Source organism: Paramacrobiotus metropolitanus, unplaced genomic scaffold (genome assembly GCF_019649055.1).
Source record: "Paramacrobiotus metropolitanus isolate TYO unplaced genomic scaffold, Prichtersi_v1.0 Parri_scaffold0000423, whole genome shotgun sequence".
In the NCBI taxonomy this organism is placed as follows: Eukaryota; Metazoa; Tardigrada; class Eutardigrada; order Parachela; family Macrobiotidae; genus Paramacrobiotus; species Paramacrobiotus metropolitanus.
The window spans coordinates 1-23,700 of NW_026570643.1; the positions used below are offsets into that span (position 1 = coordinate 1).

At 41.1% G+C, this 23,700-nt stretch overlaps 2 protein-coding genes and 1 long non-coding RNA gene across 4 annotated transcripts; 2 read left to right on the plus strand and 1 right to left on the minus strand.

Annotated features, from left to right (window-relative positions):
- Nucleotides 1–47: 47 nt before the first annotated feature.
- LOC129602370 (uncharacterized) lies at nucleotides 48–2,865 on the minus strand. Of its 2 annotated transcripts, XR_008692392.1 has the most exons (4): nucleotides 2,334–2,865; nucleotides 2,126–2,170; nucleotides 1,649–1,720; nucleotides 48–1,578 (listed from the first exon to the last, which is right to left on the minus strand). It is a non-coding gene; the product is annotated as an uncharacterized LOC129602370 (long non-coding RNA). The 2 variants fall into 2 exon arrangements; XR_008692391.1 differs by lacking the exon at nucleotides 2,334–2,865 and having other exon boundaries at nucleotides 2,126–2,325.
- A 128-nt stretch (nucleotides 2,866–2,993) lies between these two features.
- On the plus strand, nucleotides 2,994–5,484 carry LOC129602369 (uncharacterized). The gene is made up of 3 exons (XM_055501371.1): nucleotides 2,994–3,302; nucleotides 4,426–4,742; nucleotides 5,042–5,484. The coding sequence occupies exons 1-3, from the start codon at nucleotides 3,221–3,223 to the stop codon at nucleotides 5,420–5,422; spliced, it is 780 nt and encodes a 259-aa protein (XP_055357346.1). The 5' UTR covers nucleotides 2,994–3,220; the 3' UTR covers nucleotides 5,423–5,484.
- A 188-nt stretch (nucleotides 5,485–5,672) lies between these two features.
- LOC129602368 (DNA polymerase delta catalytic subunit-like) lies at nucleotides 5,673–12,444 on the plus strand. The gene is given in 9 exon segments (XM_055501369.1): nucleotides 5,673–7,354; nucleotides 7,789–8,093; nucleotides 8,337–8,708; nucleotides 8,946–9,239; nucleotides 9,503–10,086; nucleotides 10,271–10,352; nucleotides 10,354–10,705; nucleotides 10,822–11,187; nucleotides 11,428–12,444. Coding segments are annotated over 9 exon segments (3,537 nt in total). The 5' UTR covers nucleotides 5,673–7,017; the 3' UTR covers nucleotides 12,273–12,444.
- The last annotated feature ends 11,256 nt before the right edge of the window (nucleotides 12,445–23,700 follow it).

Below are 23,700 nucleotides of genomic sequence, written 5' to 3' on the forward strand. Positions count from 1 at the left end.
TAAATTATATATATAATAATATATTTTATAAATCCAGATAGCGACTGACTTACAAATGCAAAATAATATTTCCCATTCATGTCATTTGCACCGGGATGCTGCTGCCAACTGCACTTTGAGCATGTGCTTCCTGTGCATTGTGCACTGCACAATGTGCAATAAGTGTGTATTAGGTTTTCAAAAAAAAGGTGCAAGTTATTAAGTTTGAAAAAGATTGTCGCAGCGCATACTTTTTGCCTTTCGAGTAATTAGTTATTAGTACTCACAACAACTTCTTACGTTTTATTCAGCCGCTGTTTACTCTATTCGTCATTGTGCTGATCTTCAACTTCATATTGGTTTTCACAACTTTACTGTTACGGAACCTTGCGAGGAATTTCACTTTTTTCCTCCGTTATTTCTCCACTCGACCTTTAATCATGCCTAGCCTGAAAGACGTCCAGTCAAAAAACAGCATGAAGCGTCTGCTGAGCAAGGCTGGTAATGAGCTCGTCATTGCTGAATTCTACGCCACCTGGTGCGGAAACTGTACGAAGGTGGCTCCCGCTTATGAACAGTTGGCCGAGAAGTACGCGGACAGCGCCCAGTTCGTCAAAGTGGACGTGGATAAAGTTGAGAACATCCTCCCGAGTTATCAGATCACGAAAACTGTGAGTAGCATTTATGTAATCTGCCTTCTTTTTGAGTTGGCTGAAATTCCGAATTAAAAAAAATTCCTATAAAAGTGCAACTAGGTTTAAACAGAACACCCCCAGTTATTATATAATCGTAAGCCGTAAACGTATAAATTTTAACAAAAGATCTTAAAAGGGAACTCGTAAATTATGCCATTTGGTAGTCTGTAAGCACCTTAAACAATTTTGATTGAATCAAAATCAGTTTCAACTTTTTGCGCTGTTGTAATTTTATGGGATGGTGCTGTCATTCCAGTTTCTGATTGTTTACTTTAATTTTGTTACAGCCCGCTTTCGTGTTACTGAAGAAGGGAAAAATCATTGCCAAGTATCAGGGATCCAACATGGGAATGCTTGAAGCCATAATTCAGAAACATCGCGCCCCCAATAACGTTGCTCCTTTTACCAGTTATGACGAAATGTGTGCTTTCATGCGCAACAAGGCGCCTGTCCCACCGAAATATGAGCCGTTTATTCCATTCAAGAGGTTGCTTTTATGCATTGCGGGCTTCATAATTTTCGCCTTCATCTCTTCTTTTCCACCATCAGCTACTGGATCCGTCACAAAAGACGCGAACGCAGTCAAAGTTGCCTTCATGGGTTCCCATGGATCTAATGCACTCAACGATATTTTAACTTCGTGGTTTGCGCTCGCCTGGCGCATTGGGATTAACTTTGTCTTCCTGGTATTAATCCCTCTTCTGCTGGTCGTATACAACTATTATTATCGTTCAAGTGTCGGAGTTTTAATTTACAACAACTTAAGCATGCCAGTTAACTTCGTGCTTACCGGAAATTTTGATGAAAACCGGTGTGGCTTCAAGATCCAGTGGAGCAAAAAATGGAAAATCAAATCAGAATTTTTACCACAGTCCTTTGATTTTGAACTTGCTCCTGGAGACAACTTTTGCGAAAAGTTTGGCATTGTTAACTGCTCCTTGAAAATTTTTGTGAGTGACCGTTCGCGACTTTACCTGCCCGTCAAGTTTGTCGATATCAACCAGATTGATAGCGGGAAATCCATTCACGTTGGCATTGTAGGGATTCTAAATGGCGAAACGATATTGCCTTGGACTGTATTGTAAATTTGCTGGTACCTTACAGTTTTTCTTCGATCTGACGTTGGCCGCTTTGTTCTGACGGAATTTGTATCTCAGCGTTTTAATATTTTTTTGTAAAAATGATGTTGTACCTTCTGTGATTTTTTTGCTAGCATTTTGCAGCTGCATTTGTTTAGTTTTGCGCAATCATGCGAGTTGAGAAAAATGAATTTAGAACGTGAAATCGGTACTCATTAGATTCAAAACTGATTGTAATTTCAGAATACGTTATTGACAGCCTTTTTAGTCACATAGCATTCTTTTACCTATTGGGAAATATTGCAGTTAAAAACGCCAGTTTTTGCGCTAAAAGATAACCCACTTTCATGAATGAACTTAGAAATCACCAACCTAACGCAAAAGCTGGAAGGAGCCAAATTTGTAGAGCCAGGATACCTGCAAAGAATGCAATGTATAGATACAGCATGGAATTGGCGTAAAGTAAGTATCAGTCTCAAACACGCAATATGTTCCAGTCACATAAAAACGAGAAACACTGAAATGGTCATAATTAAGCAATGTACAAGTGTTTACATTTCCAATAACAACACGTGCTCACCGTGGTAAAACTTCTTCAAAGGCACTACAGATTTCCAACTGTTTGGTCGTTTCTGTGCACCACTGCACATGCATTTCTCTCATGGCGATGGCGACGGAATCATTCTATTCTGCCAGTTCACGAAAATGTTTATGCCCTACAATGTTAATGCTTAATTATGAGGCAGTGTTCGACCTGTTCGGTTCTGTAGGTTTGGAAGATGCAGGACAGAGTGCTACCGCAATAAGACACTTCTGTAGCAGCAAGTGCGCATCCCAATCCGTAGTTACCGGAATTGGCATGCCGGCTAACCTTTATACAAGCTGTTATGGTCCGGTAGGTATATAAAATACTTTGGGATACCATAGCCGGGAAGCTGATCTTATTAGTTCATTATAAACCTATTGTTTTAGTGTATATATACCTATTTCGTAGCTATAGAGTGATACTGTGAAGTGTTAATTTTTTTCTGTTTCTTTGGCTAATCAGTAGTTTGTGCTTTTTGTTAACTGAAAATGTTTTAGTAATTCGCGCAAAAAACTTTGTTGCTACAAGTATAATGAAATTTTTGTGCTTTCCTCAAGGTCATCTGTGAAATTTCTGTTAAAGACGGGTTTATCTTATCGCACATTATTATAGCGTGTCAACAGTTGATAGCAAGCAAGTGCGATTTATCGTTGATCAAACAGTTTGATTGTGCTTGCATTGCAGTAGAATTACTCATTTGACCATTTTCGTAAGTTTTAATTCTGGTGCCTCTTCCTGTGCGTGGTCGGAAAGTACTTACTTACGAAATGGGTCCAAACACCGTAATGTAAATTCGACATAAACAAGGCAAAATGCGTTTGCTTGTGCGACAAAGTATTTTCCAATCGTTTTTCATATAATTCGAGAACCTCGAATTCATCATGCGGTTCAATCCCAGTAAATCGATTATGGGATGTACGATTATTGCATTAGGGTCGTTGTCCGTCGGACTTGAAACTGGAGGTAAGAAGATCTTACTGTACTAGTTAATAGCATGCATATGATTAAACTGTATGAATAACGCAAAGGAGTACGGTAGTCCCGTATTGCGCATGTTCACGTCATATTACATTTTTACGCAGGCGGCGCCAGGCGCTGCACGGTTGAAACGGGCAAGCCTAATATAACATATGGCAGACGTAGTCTGTCTATATATTACGCAGGCGCTGCACGGAATATAACATATGGCAGACGTAGTCTGTCTATATTATATTAGTATAGGATCCAACGTGTAACTGAAAGGTTACTGAAAGGTCAGGATGATTCTGTCTGTTCTGAGCTTTTGCGTCTGTCTATCCTCTAACGGGAAAAAAAAGATGGAAAGTAAAGGACACTAAAGGTTAGCCTCTATCCTGCCTGTTCAGTTGCCGATTCTCTGTCGGATTCCCATTCGAAGAGATGCTGTACGTGTATCGCAAAGCTGAATTATATAGACTGTCGGTATGCCAACAGCAATCACAGCAATCACACAATCGTAGGGCATTCGTATTGTAATACGATAGTATCAGTGGATGACTCCCCTCATTCTCCATCCTATTTATTAGCGCTTAGAAAAAAATCATTGACCTAGAACATTTAATTGCTCGTTTCCCAGGACAAGAATGCAGTGTCCAGGCTGAGCAGGAGAATATAAAATGAAAAGGAATGCAGGTCAAGGAAACGTATTGCTGCACATCAGAATAGTTCAGACATTCCCAAATTCTAGAAATTCCACGTTAGAATTGGACAACTCGTACACAGAGTCGCAGATAACGCATTGTTCCGATTTGACTAGCATCCATGAAATTCAAATTTTCATTACGCAAATAACAAATTCTCTTGCACGGCTGCAGTATTTTAGTTTTTTTCGCATTTATTCTTATCCAATCCACGCGCCTGCGTAATGCTTCCGTAGAAAGCGTTCCGAAGGAGTTTAAAATTAATTATGTGTCCATCAACATCAAGAAGTAAAAAACATCAAGTACCGTCATCATTAGCTTCACCTGTGTATACGAGGTATATTCATGATCACTTGACATCATATTCTACTCTTCGATTGTCCCATTATGTAGTTTTGGGTCGGCAGATTCTACGCAAGTTTTTGCAGTTGTAATGGCCGGTCGCGCGGACAACCGGGGTGACACACAGCTTCACGGGCTGCATCGTGTGGCCCCGGGAATATGGGGCGGATTCATCTCCATTGTGTCCGGCGTGTTAGGCATGATGGCTGACAACCGCACGCAAATGCCGTTCAGGATACCCAAATACTATTATCCCTACTTCTGGGGTTTGGCCGTGTCATCCTTTTTGGGATTTCTTATATCTGTTATATCGCTGGGCGTCAACGGAGCAATGATAGCGAATGTCGCGAGTTATTGTTCGTCCACGAGGATCGATGCGCAGTTGTATCTCTATGTTGACCTGGTAATTACATAAGCAGGCCGGATACAATAAGCGACATGCTTCTAATAAACGAATTATGCCTTGCTGGAATGTGCGCAATATTTTATTCGAAAATAAGACATAATGGAAAAATTTTATTTGTGCTTCTGTCAAAGAACACTATATTAAATTACAACTTCATAAATGGGAGAATAAACTACGATAAACATTTTTCCCGGTTAATTAACTTATTGCTTAATAAGTTAGCGTACTATTAAACTTCCTTGGTGATATGTAGTACTTCTTAATTAAGTACTCATACTATTATGCTTTGATTACAGTTTTGCTATGGCATCGTTGCGGCGGTTATACTGATTCCGGTCTCATCGGTGTTGTTCATACTCCACGGGATATTCAGCTACTACTGCATATTGACCATTCGGCATGTGTTCTGGAACAGACAGTTCGAAGGCCGGCAACGACTGCACACGAATTCCACTACCGGTACCGCGTCCATGTCATCCATCGGCGACGACGTCAATATCGGCAGCAGACCGAAGAGGAATTTAAGCGAAGTTTCGGAAAGCTACGAGGAAGGAGTCAATCCCAATTACATAGGAGATTCTGGTGAAGCGATGCCGAACATATCGGCAGGCACGACTGCGTCTGGTCGTCAGCGCGCACCGAGTTCGCTGCAGCCGTCTTCGAGCAGAGCACATTAATTTCTGCTTTACTAACCAGGCTAGCGTCACAGGCCCCCCTCTCAGAAAAACTTCATTTTTTGCAGGATTGCAGAGTACACTAGGGTATGCTTAAAAAAATAATTTCATCTGCCATGGTCAGCAGGGCGTGGCCAAACAGAATTTAGAAGTTACAAACTTGCTATGTTATAGCCTATGGCCAATGCATTGCTTCGTACTTTAAGCACATTTACGAATTAATACGAACCACTTGAATGCGCTATCGTACGAGGCCTATGTGTGTCCAATATTCCCCGTTAACCGTTTTTGTTTCTGAAGCGGCCTGTACGTGGTACTTAACAATATTTTGTAAGAGCTAGATTAGCAGGTGTAATTGTGTAAATACTTCCATTTCCATTCGCGCTATCAGTTTTTATCACATACCGCTAGCACGAAAACCGAGGTAATGAGGACCTACAGATCATCTCTAAACTTAAAAATAATTAACTGTCATCTACTAGCCCGTTTCAGAAACGGGAAGCCGAGAACATTTAGCGCACATAAGCCTCGTACGATACCACGTGAAGTGGTTTGTATTAAATCGTAAATGTGCTTAAAGTACGAAGCAATGCATTGGCCATAGGCTATAACATAGCAAATTTTAAACTTCTAAATTCTGTTTGGCCACGCCCTACTGACCATGGCAGATGAAACTATTTTTTTAAGCATACCCTAGTGTTACTCTGCAACCCTGCAAAAAATGAAATTTTTCTGAGAGGGGGGCCGGTGACGCTGCCCTGGTAAGACCGCAACATCGTTCGCTGGCCGACTACTTTGCGCATGCAGAGTATCATGATCACAGTTTTGTAATAGAAATTGCTTTTTAGAATTGGTCAAAATTACTACGATTCATAATTGTACAGCATGTATTATGGGAATATCAGATTAAATTTTGTCATCTTTTTCTCTGTTACTTATCTTTAATACGATGCATAGCTCATTTGCATATTTAATAAAAAAAACTGCAAAAAGTCTGTCCATACTCTGCAGTAAATGCAAAGCGACCTTGTCTCTTTAAATGGCGGATGTTAAATCTTCTTCTTCCCTCGTACGAGTATATATAATAATATAAATATTAATGGTACAAAATTAAACTAATGGTTTTATAACTCGTAGGACGTAATTACTTTAACCCATAATTAAGCTGACCGCAGTCTCTATACGGAAGATTTTGAATTTCTCTCGCAGGTCACTCAAATTTACAGTACTCGTACTATAGAAATACACTATTGCATAGCAGTCTTTCTTACTTTTCTGAAAATTCATGACAATGATACTAGCTTACTTCAATTAATAAAAGAAGCTAGAATAAACGTCCCATAAATTCGGGGGGATTCGACATTCCAGACTGCCACGCCTTTTCCGATTAAAACACCCTTCCTATGGCAGTCACTTGAATAAATGGCTTGTAAGCAAAGCCAACCGCCAATTTAAGCTCCTCATGCTGTTTAAACTGCTGAACTGGTGACTACAAGTTCTGTAAATTAGTTTTTCCCTTTTTTTTGTACTCTTTGAATTCTCGTCATTAGCCTGATGCCCGCAAGATTTGCAACGGATTCATTTACTAGGTATTTGTAATGTTTAATTCCGGGAATCGCGGTCGCGGTCGTGGCGTTACAAATGCGCTGGGATCCAACCGAGGCCGAGGAGCGAGCAGCTCCTTCAACGGAGGCCGCGGAGGATTCAACTCGTCATCGAGCGCAGGCAGCGGGAATGCTCGCGGGGGGCGAGGATCAGGTGGGAATGCGAACGGGACGCCTGCTTTCTTAACCCAGTATACGAAATCGATGCCGCTTTCCAAACAAAACAGCGTGGAAGATGATGAGGAGATGGTTTACGATGCGTTCCAGGATGACTTCGAAGTCGATATGCCTGACGATGACATGGTATCTAGCGATTCCTTGACTGCTCCAGGTGAGAATCCATCTTATTTGACTTCTGATTCTTATTTGACTTATCTAATTTTAGAGGAAGTTGGGGAGCCAAATGATCTGCCATACTCCAATTATTTGTTGATATTAGACTATAGGTGCTCTTTAAACTAAAAATAAAACAGTAAATCAGTAAATGTAACAGTAAATCTATTCCAAATTGTGAAAGTGTGATACTTAAAACATTTGTTTTCGTTGATATGTATGTTTGTAAATGTAAAAGAGAGCCCGTATTTAATTTGTATCACCTTATCGCTTATATGTACAGGCTTGCAGCTAGCCATTAAAAATTGATGGTTGATGTTTTTGCAGTTGCATAATCAGTAATATGTCGGTTTTTTGCGAACGCCCGGATGCGGCTCGATTTCGCAGAATATTTTATTTGAGAAATGACCGGAAAATATTTTTTTCATTTAGATCAAGGAACGGATTCACTCGATGGGGCACTGTCGAAGGCGTGGGGCCGTCCTCAGGTTGCCGAGATTGATCCGAGCCGCGACACTCTGGTGTTTCAGCAGGTGGAAGTCGATCACACCATCGAATACGCGGTGCCCGGCCTTTCCAGTTTTCAGGGCCAGGGTCCCGTGATTCGCTTGTTTGGCAGCACGATGGATGGACGGAGTGTACTCTGCCATGTTCATGGATTTCACGCTTATTTTTACGTACAAATCCCGGATGATATCGAACAGGCTAAAACTTTGCAGTACAGCAAACAGTTTCATGTAAGCTGCCTGAAGTTATACTGCATTGCGTACACAGATGCAAGAACGAGCGTGTGGCCTGAGTAAAAAAGGAGGATCACTTTTTTATGTTTACTAGTTCATTAACTGTGTGTTTGTTCTAGTTGATCAGGGTTTGTTTACTGATATATTTTAGTAAATGGAATTTTTCGGAATAAAATTAGTGCAGTGAGAATACTCTTGCAGTGTATTTGACTGATTCCATAAACTAATTGCTGGTTACAGACGGGTCTGAACAGGCGGTTGATGCAAGAAAGCACCGTTTCCCGCGCACTCAGCTCTGGCTCTCAAGGAGCTGCTTCCGGTGTGGCTGTGATTCAAACGGAAGTCGTCAAGAAACAGGATTTGTATGCCTTTCATGGTGGTACTAACGAAACGAGAAATTTCAAGCGATTCCTCAAAGTTATCGTGGCACAACCGCGATTTATAGCACCGGCGAGACGAGTGCTGGAAGACGGCTCTTTTGGTCGCGTGTTTGTAACGTACGAGAGTAACGTGGAGTTTGAGATTTGTTACATGGTGGATGCTGAAGTATACGGCTGCAACTGGATTGAGTTACCTGCAGGAAAATACAAAACTCGAACGACCTCCAGTAAAGTAATACAAAGTGACTTACGGGATTAAAAATCCGTGAAATCAACCTTTATGAATTTCACAGTTTTGAATTACCTTAGAAATTTGTGATAAATAAAATACTTTTGGGCTCTTAGTGATTTTTAGCGATTTGTTTGGCCATGCTTTGCTTCCGTTCTTAAATTCCCATATTTGTTTGCTGTTAGTGAATTTTTTGTTAATCAGCTTGTACTGTAGCTTAATTTCATCGCAATTTTGTAGTTTAGTCCAGAATTTCAAAGTGGAAAGGCTACAGTATCGCGCTGTCAGATCGAAGTGGACGTCAAGTGGGTAAACATGAAGTCTCATTACCCGGATGATGAGTGGAGCGGTATGGCGCCCTTTCGTATCCTAAGCTTCGATATTGAATGCGCCGGCAGGAAAGGAATTTTCCCGGAGCCCAATTGCGATCCTGTCATACAGATTGCCAGTATGGTGCAGCGAAATGGGGAAAAGGAACCCTTTATCCGTACCGTTTTCACACTGAAGAAATGTGCACCCATTGTTAACTCCAAGGTAATTTAAGCATCGGTGCAGTTTCACAAGATCTTGTAATGAAGATCAATTCAAGCGGTGTGAAAAGCCATAGTTCGTTATTTCCAGTATTTTTATTTGACAGTGTGAACTGCTGCAGTGGATAAAATAATTACACACAAACTGAATTCGTACTAGAATTTGTAAAGGGGATAAATATTATTTGTCGCGTGGGTAAGAGGATTTCTAGTGGTAAATCGGTTATGGAACTTGATGGAATTGGTAAAAGGTTTTTGGTTTTATAGGTAATTTGCTTTGAAACCGAGGAAGAACTCTTGGACCATTGGGCTACATTCGTCCGTTTGGTGGATCCGGATATCGTTACTGGTTATAACATCCAAAATTTCGACTTTCCGTATTTAATAGATCGTGCTGCCCACTTAAAGCGTAGTAGATTCCCATTTCTCGGGCGTCTGAAAAAGACCGTCACGCGTGTTCGCGAAGTTCAGCTGCAATCCAAGCAAATGGGTGCTCGCAAAAACAAGTTTTGCAACATCGAGGGACGAGTAACTTTTGATTTGTTGCAAGTTCTTCTGCGGGATTACAAGCTCCGCTCGTACACTTTGAATGCCTTGAGCTACCACTTCCTGCAAGAGCAAAAGGAGGATGTGCAGCATACAATCATTACGGACCTGCAGAACGGGAATGAGCACACGCGCCGACGCTTGGCAGTGTATTGTTTGAAGGATGCCTGGTTGCCGTTAAGGTTGATCGACAAGCTGATGAGCTTGGTAAATTATATGGAAATGGCCAGAGTGACCGGAGTACCGCTGTCCTATTTATTAGCACGAGGCCAACAAGTCAAAGTGGTGTCGCAGCTGCTTCGAGCGTAAGCTTTCATGTGTGACTTAGGAAATGATTTTCAAGTAGATATTTTCGGAAAACTTTTTATGCTCTTCTGTCAGTGAAGTAGAGAAGAAAATGTGCTTTTATGGACTACGTTTCCATAAAGCAAGCCCTTGAAAATTGAGATCGTTGTACAATATTCGATGTTAAATTAGATGCTTTTGCAGAGCGGCAAAAGAAGGCTACGTGATGCCTGCAAGACATGTTCAAACTGGCGACGAATTCACCGGTGCTACAGTGATTGAACCAAAAACTGGTTAGTGGTTACTACACGAAGCCTATCGCAACGTTGGATTTTGCTTCGCTGTATCCGTCTATCATGATGGCGCACAATCTGTGTTATACCACCCTGATTGAAAAAGGAAAACTGTCTGAACTAAATCTTTCACCTGAGGAATTCATAAAAACCCCATCCGGAGATATGTTTGTTAAGGCCACCGTGGTCAAAGGATTGATGCCTAAGATTTTGGAGAACCTGCTGGCTACGCGAAAGAAAGCAAAGGCTGATCTAGCCAAAGAAACCGATCCGTTGCGGAAGAAGGTGTTGGACGGAAGGCAGTTGGCACTGAAAATCAGTGCTAATTCTGTTTATGGTTTTACAGGTACTTTACAAGTGATATCAAGAAACCGCCGCGGAATCTATGAGTAATTCCATTAAATAATACCTTTTCTCCATGGAGATATGTATTTCCTAATTAATGTAAATTCGAATATGTAGGGGCTCAGGTCGGGAAGTTACCATGTTTGGAAATTTCCGGCAGTGTGACGGCATTTGGACGTTACATGATCGAGGAATCCAAAAAGCATACGGAAGCGCACTTCACGAAAGCCAATGGTTTTGCTCACGATGCGGAAGTCATTTATGGTGACACGGACTCTGTCATGGTCAGTTTCGGAGTGGACACACTGGAAGAAGCCATGAAGTTAGGGCGCCAAGCAGCGGATATCATCACACAGAAGTTTGTTAAGCCGATCAAGCTGGATTTTGAGAAGGTGTATTTTCCGTGTCTGCTTATTAACAAAAAGCGCTATGCGGGATTGTACTTCACTAACACTGAAACTCACGACAAAATGGATTGCAAAGGTAAGCAATGCTCTGCGACGAGAGTAGTTGCTTGCATGTAGTTTTCTCATCGATCGTAACTGTGAGCCTTACGTCAGCTAGTTGGCTGTGGCCTTTATCTCCGTATATTGCTAATGAATTATTCTCAGCAACTTGTTTTGAAAGCGCATTTGCCAGTCATTGTTTTATTTTTGGCTAGTAAGGTTGAGATGAATTAACGGAGATTTTTAATTTTTTAATAATGATGTTGTACTGTTGTAGGTATTGAAACCATCCGCCGTGATAACTGCCCGCTCGTGGCCAATTTAATCAACATGTGCCTCGAAAAACTCCTGATTGATGAAGACAAAGAGGGCGCAATCTCGTATGCTAAACAGACCATTTCCGATCTGTTATGCAACCGTGTGGATATATCTCAATTGGTGATAACCAAAGAACTGACGAAGAAAGACGGCGAATACAAAGCGAAGCAGGCGCATGTCGAACTGGCCCACCGTATGCACATACGCGATGCCGGCTCAGCGCCCAATCTAGGCGACCGTGTGCCGTACGTGATCATCGCCGCCGCCAAAGGCACACCGGCCTTCGAAAAGTCCGAGGATCCCATCTACGTTCTAGAGAATAACATCCCCATCGATACGCAGTACTATTTGGAAAATCAACTGTCCAAGCCGTTAGTGAGGATCTTCGGGCCCATCCTGGGCAGCGAAGACAAGGCGGAGTCGGTGTTACTGCGTGGTGATCACACCCGGACGAAGACGATCGTTACGTCGAAGGTGGGGAAGTTATCTGCGTGGACGGTGGCCAGGGCGTCGTGTATCGGCTGTAACTGTAAGGCGGTGCTGAAGGATCAACGAGAGGCCTTGTGTGAGCACTGCCAGAAGAACGGTGGCGAGGTTTATCAGAACCAGATAGCGGATTTGTGTCAGATGGAGGAGAAGTATCATTCCATGTGGGTGCAGTGTCAGCGCTGTCAGGGCAGTTTGCACCAGGATGTTATCTGCACCAATCGGGATTGTACTATTTTCTACATGCGGAAAAAAGCGCAGAAAGATTTAGAAGAGCAAGGGAAGATAGTGCAACGGTTTGATTATGGGGAATGGTAATTGGATTTTGAAAAATGCCGATGAAATGTACGTACTGACGATAATTTGGCTCCTTCCACTTTTCGCGTTAGCTTAACGACTTTTAACAGAAGGCGTTTTTCATTGCGTTATTTGCTGCTGCATGAAAGTATACCTTGAGAATAACAATACGTATGGTGTCATAAATGTTTTCCGAAATCACAACTCAATTTAAAATTCTGGACCAAATTCACGTTCAACATTCATTTTTTTCAACTCTCACGAGTCACGACTACATAAACCAAACATAAGCACTCCCACTATGCCCACGTAAATGGATTTCTCACTATCAATTTCATTAATATCCAAATTAATATCCATTGATTTCACGGGTAGGCCACTTGATCGCTTAAATCCCCATCTATTTTTACCAAAATTTCCGGTCAGTACGAAGTTAACGGGAATGCTCAAGTTGTTGTAAATTAAACTCCGACACTTGAACGATAATAATAGTTGTATACGACCAGCAGAAGAGGGATTAATACCAGGAAGATAAAGTTGATCCCAGTGCGCCAGGCGAGGGTAAACTACGAAATAAGATATAACTGAGTGCATTAAACCCATCTGAACCCGGGAAAGCGATCTTACCGCGTTCGCCTCTCTTATGACAGATCCAGCAGCTGGTTGGGTAAAATACGATATCACGACGAAAATTATGAAGCCCGCAATGCATAAAAGCAACCTCTTGAATGGAATAAACGGCTCATATTTCGGTGGGACAGGCGCCTTGTTGCGCATGAAAGCACACATTTCGTCATAACTGGTAAAAGGAGCAACGTTATTGGGGGCGCGATGTTTCTGAATTATGGCTTCAAGCATTCCCATGTTGGATCCCTGATACTTGGCAATGATTTTTCCCTTCTTCAGTAACACGAAAGCGGGCTGTAACAAAATTAAAGTAAACAATCAGAAACTGGAATGACAGCACCATCCCATAAAATTACAACAGCGCAAAAGTTGAAACTGATTTTGATTCAATCAAAATTGTTTAAGGTGCTTACAGACTACCAAATGGCATAATTTACGAGTTCCTTTTAAGATCTTTTGTTAAAATTTATACGTTTACGGCTTACGATTATATAATAACTGGGGTGTTCTGTTTAAACCTAGTTGCACTTTTATAGGAATTTTTTTAATTCGGAATTGACCAACTCAAGATAACTCGATGTTCTCAACTTTATCCACGTCCACTTTGACGAACTGGGCGCTGTCCGCGTACTTCTCGGCCAACTGTTCATAAGCGGGAGCCACCTTCGTACAGTTTCCGCACCAGGTGGCGTAGAATTCAGCAATGACGAGCTCATTACCAGCCTTGCTCAGCAGACGCTTCATGCTGTTTTTTGACTGGACGTCTTTCAGGCTAGGCATGATTAAAGGTCGAGTGGAGAAATAACGGAGGAAAAAAGTGAAATTCCTCGCAAGGTTCCGTAACAGTAAAGTTGTGAAAACCAATATGAAGTTGAAGATCAGCACAATGACGAATAGAGTAAACAGCGGCTGAATAAAACGAGTGAATCATAAATGGCAGGATCTTCACTATAGAAGTATACAGCTTTTATTGGTCAAATCAATGCCACAATAAACCAATTCGAAGGAAAAAAACACGCTAAACTATAACACTATCTTCGCTCCCGTCCTACAGTAGTTGTTATACTTCGTTTCAAAATGCAAAGCTCGTGTTAGTCGTGTACAACAGCGAAACAGCCTTGCCAGAGAGAAAGATGTAAACAGTACTACGTAGTACTTGAATTTTTTGTGGTTCGAACTCAGTCGGCTCTGAACTGCAAAATGCCTAAGTCGCTTCTTGACCGCCCGATTAGGAAAAATGCGGGCACGAACTGTTTGCACTAGGGTTGTTGATACCAGCCCTTGGACAGCTTGAGTGGTATTGGTAAATTGGTATACCAGGTTTTACCACTGGTATACCACTTAGTACCACTGGTATTACCAGAAATATTTGGTATTATAATTATGCTGTGGTATTTAATTTTTTTTCGTAAAAAATAAATCCGCTTAAAGTTTCAAGCGGTAGAAAAGTTACTGAACCTTCGTACCATTGAACAATTCAAAAAGTAAATGAAAAATCCGTAAATTTTACAAGAAATAATTTCAATTTCTGCCGAATACCCCGATATGGCGAAAACAACACCAGATCCGGACTTAGATTTTCATTGATTCGGATTCCTTACTCGAACTACATGACTTGTATTAGCAGCTGGATTCGTGACAAAAAGACAACAGTAGTTTCTTCAGCCAGTTTTTGGAACGAAACAAATGACACTGCCCCATAAAAAAATCGCAAAGGCAAATTGTACTTTGAATGTAGACTTCTCTCGTGGGATTCCAGATCGCTTAATTGCCATGTTGTGAGTAGCAACACGCTAATGTCTAAGCTGCAGCTGACTTTAAAACTTCAGGTAGTAGCTAGCGAGTCACTAGCGACACATTTAGGGTGCGTCTCCAATTTGAAGCGAATCTAGCTTTGGTACCGTTGCTCAACCGCACGAGGTGGCTATATGCAGTGGCCACGCCTACAGATACGGTACGCGAAGCCACCTCGCGAGGTGGAGTTGCTGTATCGCAACGAGATTCGCTTCGAATTCTACGTAAGCCTTAGCAACCAAACTTTGGTATCTATAGATCATTCAATAGCGCTGCGATCATAGATTTGCAGAAACGGGTTAGTTTTCTCAAACTATTTGAGACTTAAAAGAAAATTTTAAAAAAACATACCATACAAAGTCTACGGGAAAAGTCAAGAACCCATCACTGCAAAGCCAACCACGCCACCACTGTCTCCAACAGAGTGAGAGTCTGTGAGACAGCCAGAAACGCAACTCCGACAACTCCGCTGAACAGTACACAAAATTAAATTCGAACTTTTGCGTATGTCATTTGGAAGCTTTTGAGCTTATTAATTTTTCGTCGAAAGTCAGTAAATGAAAGGGCTGAAGGAAGATTTTCAAAGGGCTCACATTCACTGTGGAGAAGCGGGGACTGAAGATCTGCAGAATGCAGATAAAGTAGCTGCCAGCCGAATCGGTTTGAACAGTTTTCAATTCAATGCTCCCACGGGCGGGTACGATTGTCTTTGTTGCCGAAAATCATCTGACCCCTTCTGAGAACAAATTTTTCGAATGTTATAGAACTTTTTAAAAAAAGAATCGTACGTGACGCTTGGTTATAAAATGATTATGCATTACATTTACACAGTATAAAACACAATGAGACGGTTTGGGGCCTTGGATTAACTACCGGATGTCACAACAGTTGCAATAAAATTTTAAATAATTGTAGTTATAATGTTGCGTATAAACTATCAAAATAACAACGACTACGCATTGAAAATAATAGTTATGGCTGAAGACATGATGATTATTAATCGGGAAGTAAAAACTATAACCAGTAATGGAAGGCAAGGACAACAGCGGTTGTGAATCAGTTGATTTTGCTATCACCAGGCCGACTGAAATTAAAAAAATCGCAAAAGGGGCAAGCAGAAGTAATTTTGGGGATAAAACCGAGCGGAGTTTGCTTGGTGGCTGATCAGGTAAAACTAAAATAATTTGTTAGAAAGTTGCACAAAAAAACAGAACGTTTCCGGAATACCAAAGTTCATATTTTTGATGTCCCGACTTTCCATTTAACGGACCGAGAATACTTATTTTCACTGTAAATGTTCATCACATAATGTTATCGGTAGAATTGTGAACTTACAGACAGCTCGGAGTAGATATTGTCAGTGAGGTAAAAAGGAAGCGTGGGCCGTGGATTGATTGTCCTTTTGTCATTACACTTTACAGTATTTGCAAGTCAAATTAAATTATTTTAATTTTTATTTTTAAAAGCCACATTAATTTTGCAGTAATTGTGCAGTACGTTGATTTGTTCCGCGCAGTTTGCGCGGGGTTTAGTAGTCCCAATTTTGAATGCGCTCTTCTGTACAAAAAAATTAGCAGATACCCTTCCAGTTCTACATGTGTTCAGATGACCGCACTCGTGCTCAACTACCTGGAAGGAATATGATCGTAACAATATTGATTTTAAAGTATGCCGCACTTACTTGTTCTCAATTACCTTTCACTTACTATAATATTTGCATCTTTACCTTATATAGTCTTCGTTATCCCAAATTCGAAGTTTCATTTAAAGAACAGTTTCAAAAACAATACTTCAAGCAACTGCATCGATTATTTGGCTTGAAAATAACGTGAAATACTTGCTCAAAATGTATTAAGAGTTATCAAATTTGAGATTGCTCAGATTTGTTTCACCTGTTAATTCTTCTCCTAGTGCAGTTTCAACGTTGTCGGGTGGGGAGAGTTACTTCGCTGACCACTGCTGAACTTTTGAAACCACCCTGACAAGACTCAATTTTAAATCTGACGTTGTATAACTTTGATTTGGATACAACCGCTTCTCAAAGCAACGGAAAAGATTTAGTTTGTAGTCCGAGCAGCGGTTTTTCTTTATGGGTGCAATATACTGTATCCTAACCCTGAACTTGAAGGAAATTTGTACAGTGCAGCCACATGCACTTGTACGACCGCATTCACCATTCACATACACGGCTTGCAGCTAGTGCATGTTAGAACGTGAATCGGCTGAACGTTTATCCGGCTATACAGCACCGCGCCGCTCATAGCGTACAAATTTCCTTCAAGTGCAGGGTTAGTGTACAAAAAATTTCATTTTATCAGATACAGATATGCTGGTTAGAAGCAAATGATTGGAATCATAAGGCGGTGAGCGATATCAGCACTAGACGCAGAAAATAAGGAGATCCTACAGCATATATCTATATCTGTGTTACAGTGTCGCTCGTACATAACGTACACGAAGTGCAGCACCGCAACACCGGCAGAGCAGAGCGCAAAAGTGTATTCGCGACTCCCTAAACCGGATTTCCTAGGTCTTACAGTCTTAAAATTTAAAATTACTTAAAGGATTTTCGATAATACCATATGCGATTTGAAATATCAAACTTTATTTGGTATATCTGGTATTAAATCTTACCATCCGATGCCGGTCTGATATACCATTGGTAAATGGTATATCAGCCGTACGGCCCGTACCACAATACCATTTACCATTTAGTATCAACAACCCTAGTTTGCACAATTCATTACTAGTGGTGACCAGAAACAAGCGAGTTATTAAATAGCAATTACGGGTAGTGACATGCACAAATTTATGTAACTACGGACTGCAGAGAAATTTCACCTGTCTAAGTGATTTGTATAAACAATTCGTAAGGTGAACTTTCCTGCAAACTGTAAAAACACCTACGAGCATGTAGCTAAGCGGTCAGTATTGCTTTTTATATTTTTCACTTACCTTATAAGGCTTTAGAAGTAACTATTTAGAAATCTTTTGTATTAAAGAAAGACTCATTTATAAATCTACTTACGATAAACATAGAACTTTTTAAATTTCGTCATTTAATCAAGCAAGATTTTCAAACAAAAAAAACAGCTTTTTTGTTCTGGTAATACGTAAATTTTTTAAAATTTTTGACCCTTACCAACTGGCGGGTTCCACGTGGCAAGGGTTGGGTGTGGTTAACAAAAAAAGCAAACCACAGCGAACAGCCAGTCTTACACCATATACAATTATGATTATGATTTATCCTTATACAACGCTGCCGTATTTATTTTAAGAATATGCCTCCGAAAATCGGAAGAATTTAAAAATTTTATGTCCACAATTCTGCCAACCGAGGCCGGAGCCCGAGGGTGGCCTTGCTATATATACAAAGCTAACTGAGCCGTTTTTTTATCCAACATCTCCTGCTATACCGTTCGACACTAATTTTTACACGATAGCTCAAAAAATTCCTAAAAGCAAGTAGTTTGCGTCATCAACTTTTGTTTTTCCATCTTTTCGACCTCCGACTTACGAAACAGGAAACAAAACGAATTTCGCTGAATGGCTGATCAATGGAAATTAGCATAGGATTGGCGGAGATGCGGAAGTTATCGAACCAAAACCGCTGAATAATAATACATGTAGTACAATACTTCATGTGCCATATGTACCAGTATGCTCATAATACCGCGCGGCTGAATTGTGAAACATTTTAGAAATATAAAATTGCTGAAAGGCGTAATTTGCCAGCGATTTTCTGATACAAGTTCGAAGCAAAATTTTGTACAATGTTTGAAATAATGATTGTCTCAAAGGGTTCGTTTTTCAGTTTTTTCCTTTCCGCGTTACGATACGGGTTCGAAACAAATTTCGCTGATTTACTGATTGTTTTATTTAGTTTGGTCGAACGACTTTAATTTTTCGATTTTCGTCCGCCGAATTACTAAATGCATTCAAAACAAATTTCGCTGATTCGCGGAAATGCGAAACTTTCGAACGTAAATCGTTGACTAATAAATAACACTGTGTCGTAGCGCTAGCGTTCTGCTAATTTGAATGAAATTGTGGAAATGCAGAAATGTGTATGAGAGAAATGCAGAACTTATTACAATTATTTATTGTTGAAATACAAAATGCGGAAAAGCGTTACCTACAATTTTAATTATAAAGCAGTACAAAGCTAGGACCTTCGCCGGTTAGACAGAACGTATGAGATTTTCGCCGGTTAGACACCGGAAGGGATTTTTGGCGGTTAGACAAAGGTGTGGGAATTTTTGCCGGCCAGACAAAGGAGAAGGGAATTTCGGAGGTTATACAGAAAGTAAGAGATTTTCGCCGGGTAGAGATATTTGCCAGTTAGAAAGTGCGGAAAGAAATTTCGCCGGTTAGACAAAGGGGTATGAATTTCCGCCGGCCAGACAAAAGCGGAGGATTTATTCCGGTTAGACAGTGGGGAAGGAATTCTGCCGGTTTGACACAGAGATGGGGATTTTAGCAGGTTAGACAGACAAAGAAATTTTCTCCGGTTAGACAAAATGGTAGGACTTTTCGCCTGCCAGATAAAGGGGAAGGAATTTTCGCCAGTTAAAAAGTTGGGAAACGGATTTCTTCGGTTAGACAGAAGGCTAAGGATTTTCGCCGGTTAGACAATTCAATTCTACTTTGTCCCAACCGAGGTCGAAGGCCGAGGTTGGGCTTGTATATGTAATTACACTATGCCCAAACTAAGAATCGTAAACTGTCTCCTGCATAGATCAACAAATTTGTGTGTGTTTGGACCAAAAGTAAATCCAGTGACCCAGAGTAAAACTCGAAAACTCATAATTAAATTTTCGACGTCACACCACATTACAGCATTAAAACGAATTTTTAAGTTCCACCTCGGTGTTCAATTTCTGTCTCGGCACTAGTGTTGGATCGGCCCGGCCCGAGCAAGAGGGCCGGGCCGTCGTTTACACGGCCCGGGCCGCGCGCCGATCCGGGCTGCGGCCCGACATGTCCCCGGGCCGCGGCCCGGGCCGTCTGGCAGCACAGTAATATTTAATTCCCGGGTGTCATTGTATTAAATGCGCACAGTTCGAACGCGGACTTACTTACAACGTTTTTCACCCTTGACATACAAACATCGAACGCAAAACCGCGCCCGTTTTCACGTCTTGCATGTATGTGTGTACGGGCTAAACGCGACCGCATGCGCACAACAGTCATGACAGACATTATGCGTGCTGACATTATACTACCAAAATCGTAAAATTGTATCATCACATTTTTAAAAGTTAAGTAATGCCATATAATCTGTTGGAAAGCACCAAAACAAGGTGGATTGGGAATATCTACGCACTATTATTTTAAGCTAAAATAAATAAAAGAAATACGGTAAACAATATTCTGGGTAGCCAGAACAAAGCGGGAACCCGGCACGCGGTTAAGCAAAGTATACAATTTGCTGTCATAAATCCAGACGAAACATCAACAATGATGAATTGACATGATAATAAAAATAAATTCTGGCTTACCATGGAAGGCTGTCTAGCAGCATAAATTGTAGTCGGGAGAAGATATAGCGCTAGTTTACGGTCAACTCGGTTTCGGTCCGGTTCGGCTCGGTTTCGGTCCGGTTTTCAGTCGAACCGGTTTGGAGCCGGTTTGAACCGGTTGTTCCCCTTTCTTTGGTTTATTTTTCCCCACCCTCTTTTATTTATTCATGACATTTTATTTTATGGTATTTACAAATGAAAATATAAATTATCAGGACCATTGCTGGCAGGACAGTTGCTAGTCTTACATAAATGATCCCAACGGGGGTCAGAGAGAGGCTCAAAATCTTTAAGTTCACAGTTGCAGTAATAACACTGAACACAATCATGTGCGCCAAAATGAAAAAATCCATCTCCAGCTAGTTCCATGGGTGAGGGTTTCAGATGTGGCCATCCTTTGAACGATTCCAAACGTGATCCTAAGGTACCGTAGTTGCAGAAATCATCTATTTCGCGATCGGTTAGAGTGTTGCTGGCGTGTTCGGCGAGTTTATCAGCGAGCGTAATACTGTTTTGTATCCATCACACAGTTGGAACCATGTCTGCGGTATACTTTTGAGACCGTGCCAAGCTCCGGCAATAGCACCCGCCAAGGTTGCAATTCCGTCAGTGCATCCACCGACCCGTAGTGAGGGCCATGGTCGCTTCAAAAGCATTTTCAGGCGCCAGGCTGGTTCCTTTTAGTACGCAGTAAATAGCCATAGGTACAGCTTCTAGTCCCGCGGAATGATTACCAAGGGCTTTCACCACAACACTCGTTTCTTGAGACAGCAGCGTTTTCAAATGTACTAGTTTCGGAAGATACAGCTGAAGGTTAATGCCGGACACAGCGTGATTAGCATGTCCAGAAACTGTTCGGGAGTGAAGTAGGAGTATGTAATGCTACGGCAATAGCGTAGGCTTGAAGTTCACACGCCCGTAAGCTTCCATCGTAGGATGCGTGAGTTCGGCAACGCTACGTACGTTGCGGATCATTAGCTCTGTTTGATGTCTAAAGTATAGTGGGTACGCTGAATCCACGCCGCTGGGCCGTATCCTTTGAGGAACGTTTTCGGTACAATGTTTTTCGGTAATGTGTCTAAGGTATTGTAATTGCTGCACTTCCGGTGATGTATTATATCCTTAAGCTTCCCGAAAGCTGAACGTATGACGGGATGTGCGCTGTAATAAGCTTCAACGCACGCTCGAGCGGCAGACACTGCATCATAACCCCATTATCCAGCAATGCATTACCCAGCGCGTTTGTTAAGACAGTCTTCTCACGATAAGAGCGGTAGTCTCGTGTATCAACGAACAACTGCGCAACCTCAGAACAATACCATGATACGCCTTCAAGGGAACGCATAAGCATTCCCCAGCAAACCCCAACTAAGCAACCACGAAATTGGTCCTTTCCATTTTCCTTTGCGAATGATAGATTTTTCAGTGCAACTCCGAGTTTAAATATTCTAAAGAAAAAGTTGCTTTATTTACAACCAATCACCGCTCTCATTTCTAAAACATTTTGAGTTTCCGAGCTACGTCACGTGCGGTTTGGCCAATCGGTAGGAGCCTACAGTATATATGGGCGTATCTATTTTGATTTTTCAGCCAATCATCGATGTAATAAAGTGTTTTTTGTTTTGAATGACGTAATGAAAAAGGCGGAGTCTGATCGGAATTTACGACCAATGGGGTAAGCGGTTGGTTTTCTCAGACACAACTGAGAGTATAAAAGCGACGCGACTGGTCTTTCCAAATCATTCTGAAAAAAAAGTTGAGAGCAAGTTTTTTACCATATCTCAAGAGAAATGGATTTCGCAATGTTTTAGATGTTGTTGGTGATCATGATGGCTACACTGTGTACAAAGTCAATAGTGGTTAGCCTGTTCTGAATGCTAAAGAAGTACGGGCATTTCTTGTGTTCAAAGCAAATGCGGATGCTGAGGGCTTGCGCAAAGCATGGAATAAAGGAACTGATTCGATACAATGAAATCACTGAATTGCTAAAGATCCTGAAGAGTGGACATTTGAAAGATTCGCTGGATAACGCAGCATCTGAAGGCAAACAGGAGAAAATGAAATTCGATGGCCCCGCTTGCCTGGAATTGACTTTGAAGGTGCACGAAAAGTACGGGCGCAGATCAGGTTTTCTCAGCCCGACGCTCTGTTCAGCTACCATACATGGGTTCATCGATGTGGCTCGAATCTTGGACGATAGCTTTAAAGCGCAAATCTCATTATTGTTTCACTGCCCTTCTCATGTTTTGTAACACTATAAAATTGTTGCTGTTGTTATTCTTGTTGGTTTTCTATTAGCCCTTTGTTATGAAAAAAAAGGCTGAAAAACGCTATTATTTGCGACAGTCTCAGCAGTGAAGTATATAAAGCCTTCTTGCTGACACTGTTGCAAGTAATGCGTTCAGTCATGGAAATCCACAACATTATTCTGGCGGTGCAATTAACGAGAAGGTTGATCTTCAGCATGTTTTAGACGTTTTTTGGAAACATGCTACAAAGGTAAAAAAATTTCAACGCAGTTAACATCAGACTTGCAGACCAGTCACATACATTCTGTCAAATCTTCCAGAATGGTAAGGTGATCGTAATAGTGATGGTAAGTCCATAGAAAGAATCAGATAGGCTATTAAAACAGTATTTAAGAATGTTGAGGGTAAACTGCATTGACGTGACTATTAAGGAGCGCTTTGTGGCAAATATAGTCTGCACGTATGCTTACAGTGAAATAATAAATTTAAATAAGCTGTACAGCCAGATTTTGAAAAAAGAAAACCAGGTGTCGCATTTTTCTACGAACCTGAGCTTTTTCCAGCGATCAAATTGCGGTTTCCGTTACTGAAAACTACTGCTAAACGTTTTCCACTGGAAGGTGTAGTTCTCGGAGGAGATCACTGTTGCAGATTCAACGCCAATTGAACAGATTGAAACCCTCTGAAGTATATACTGGTGTGAAAAGTTAAAAACTTGATCGTTTAAACAACATTTGAAAGTTTTTGTATTCGAGTTTTATTATTGAAGTGGCCGATAGTTAGCAACAAAATCAGGAGAAATTAAAAATGGAAAAAACTGAGTTTTGATTTCCGCTTTAAAACTCCCTGCGCGATATATATTTCTGGTCCAACTATGTCAGGAAAATCGACTTTACAATGAATCTCTTGCGAAATCTGACGGAGGTTTCACTCACCCTGTTAGGATAGTATATGTACTTATGGAACTTGGCAAGATACCTTCCAAGATTTCGAAAAAAATATTGAACTTGTCCAAGGTCTTAGTCCCATCGTAGAAGATGAGAATTTTTTGACAAAGACGTCCCAAGCCTGCTAGTTTTAGATGATTTAATGGAAGAAATTGCTGGAACGCCAATGTTTCACGATTTTTTTACTCGACGTTCATCATAAAATGTTTCTATAATTTTATATCTCAATTTATTAAACAAGGAAGGAGCATGCGTGATATTGCTCTGAATTCTCAGTACTTGGTAATTTTTTAATCAGTTCGCGATGTTC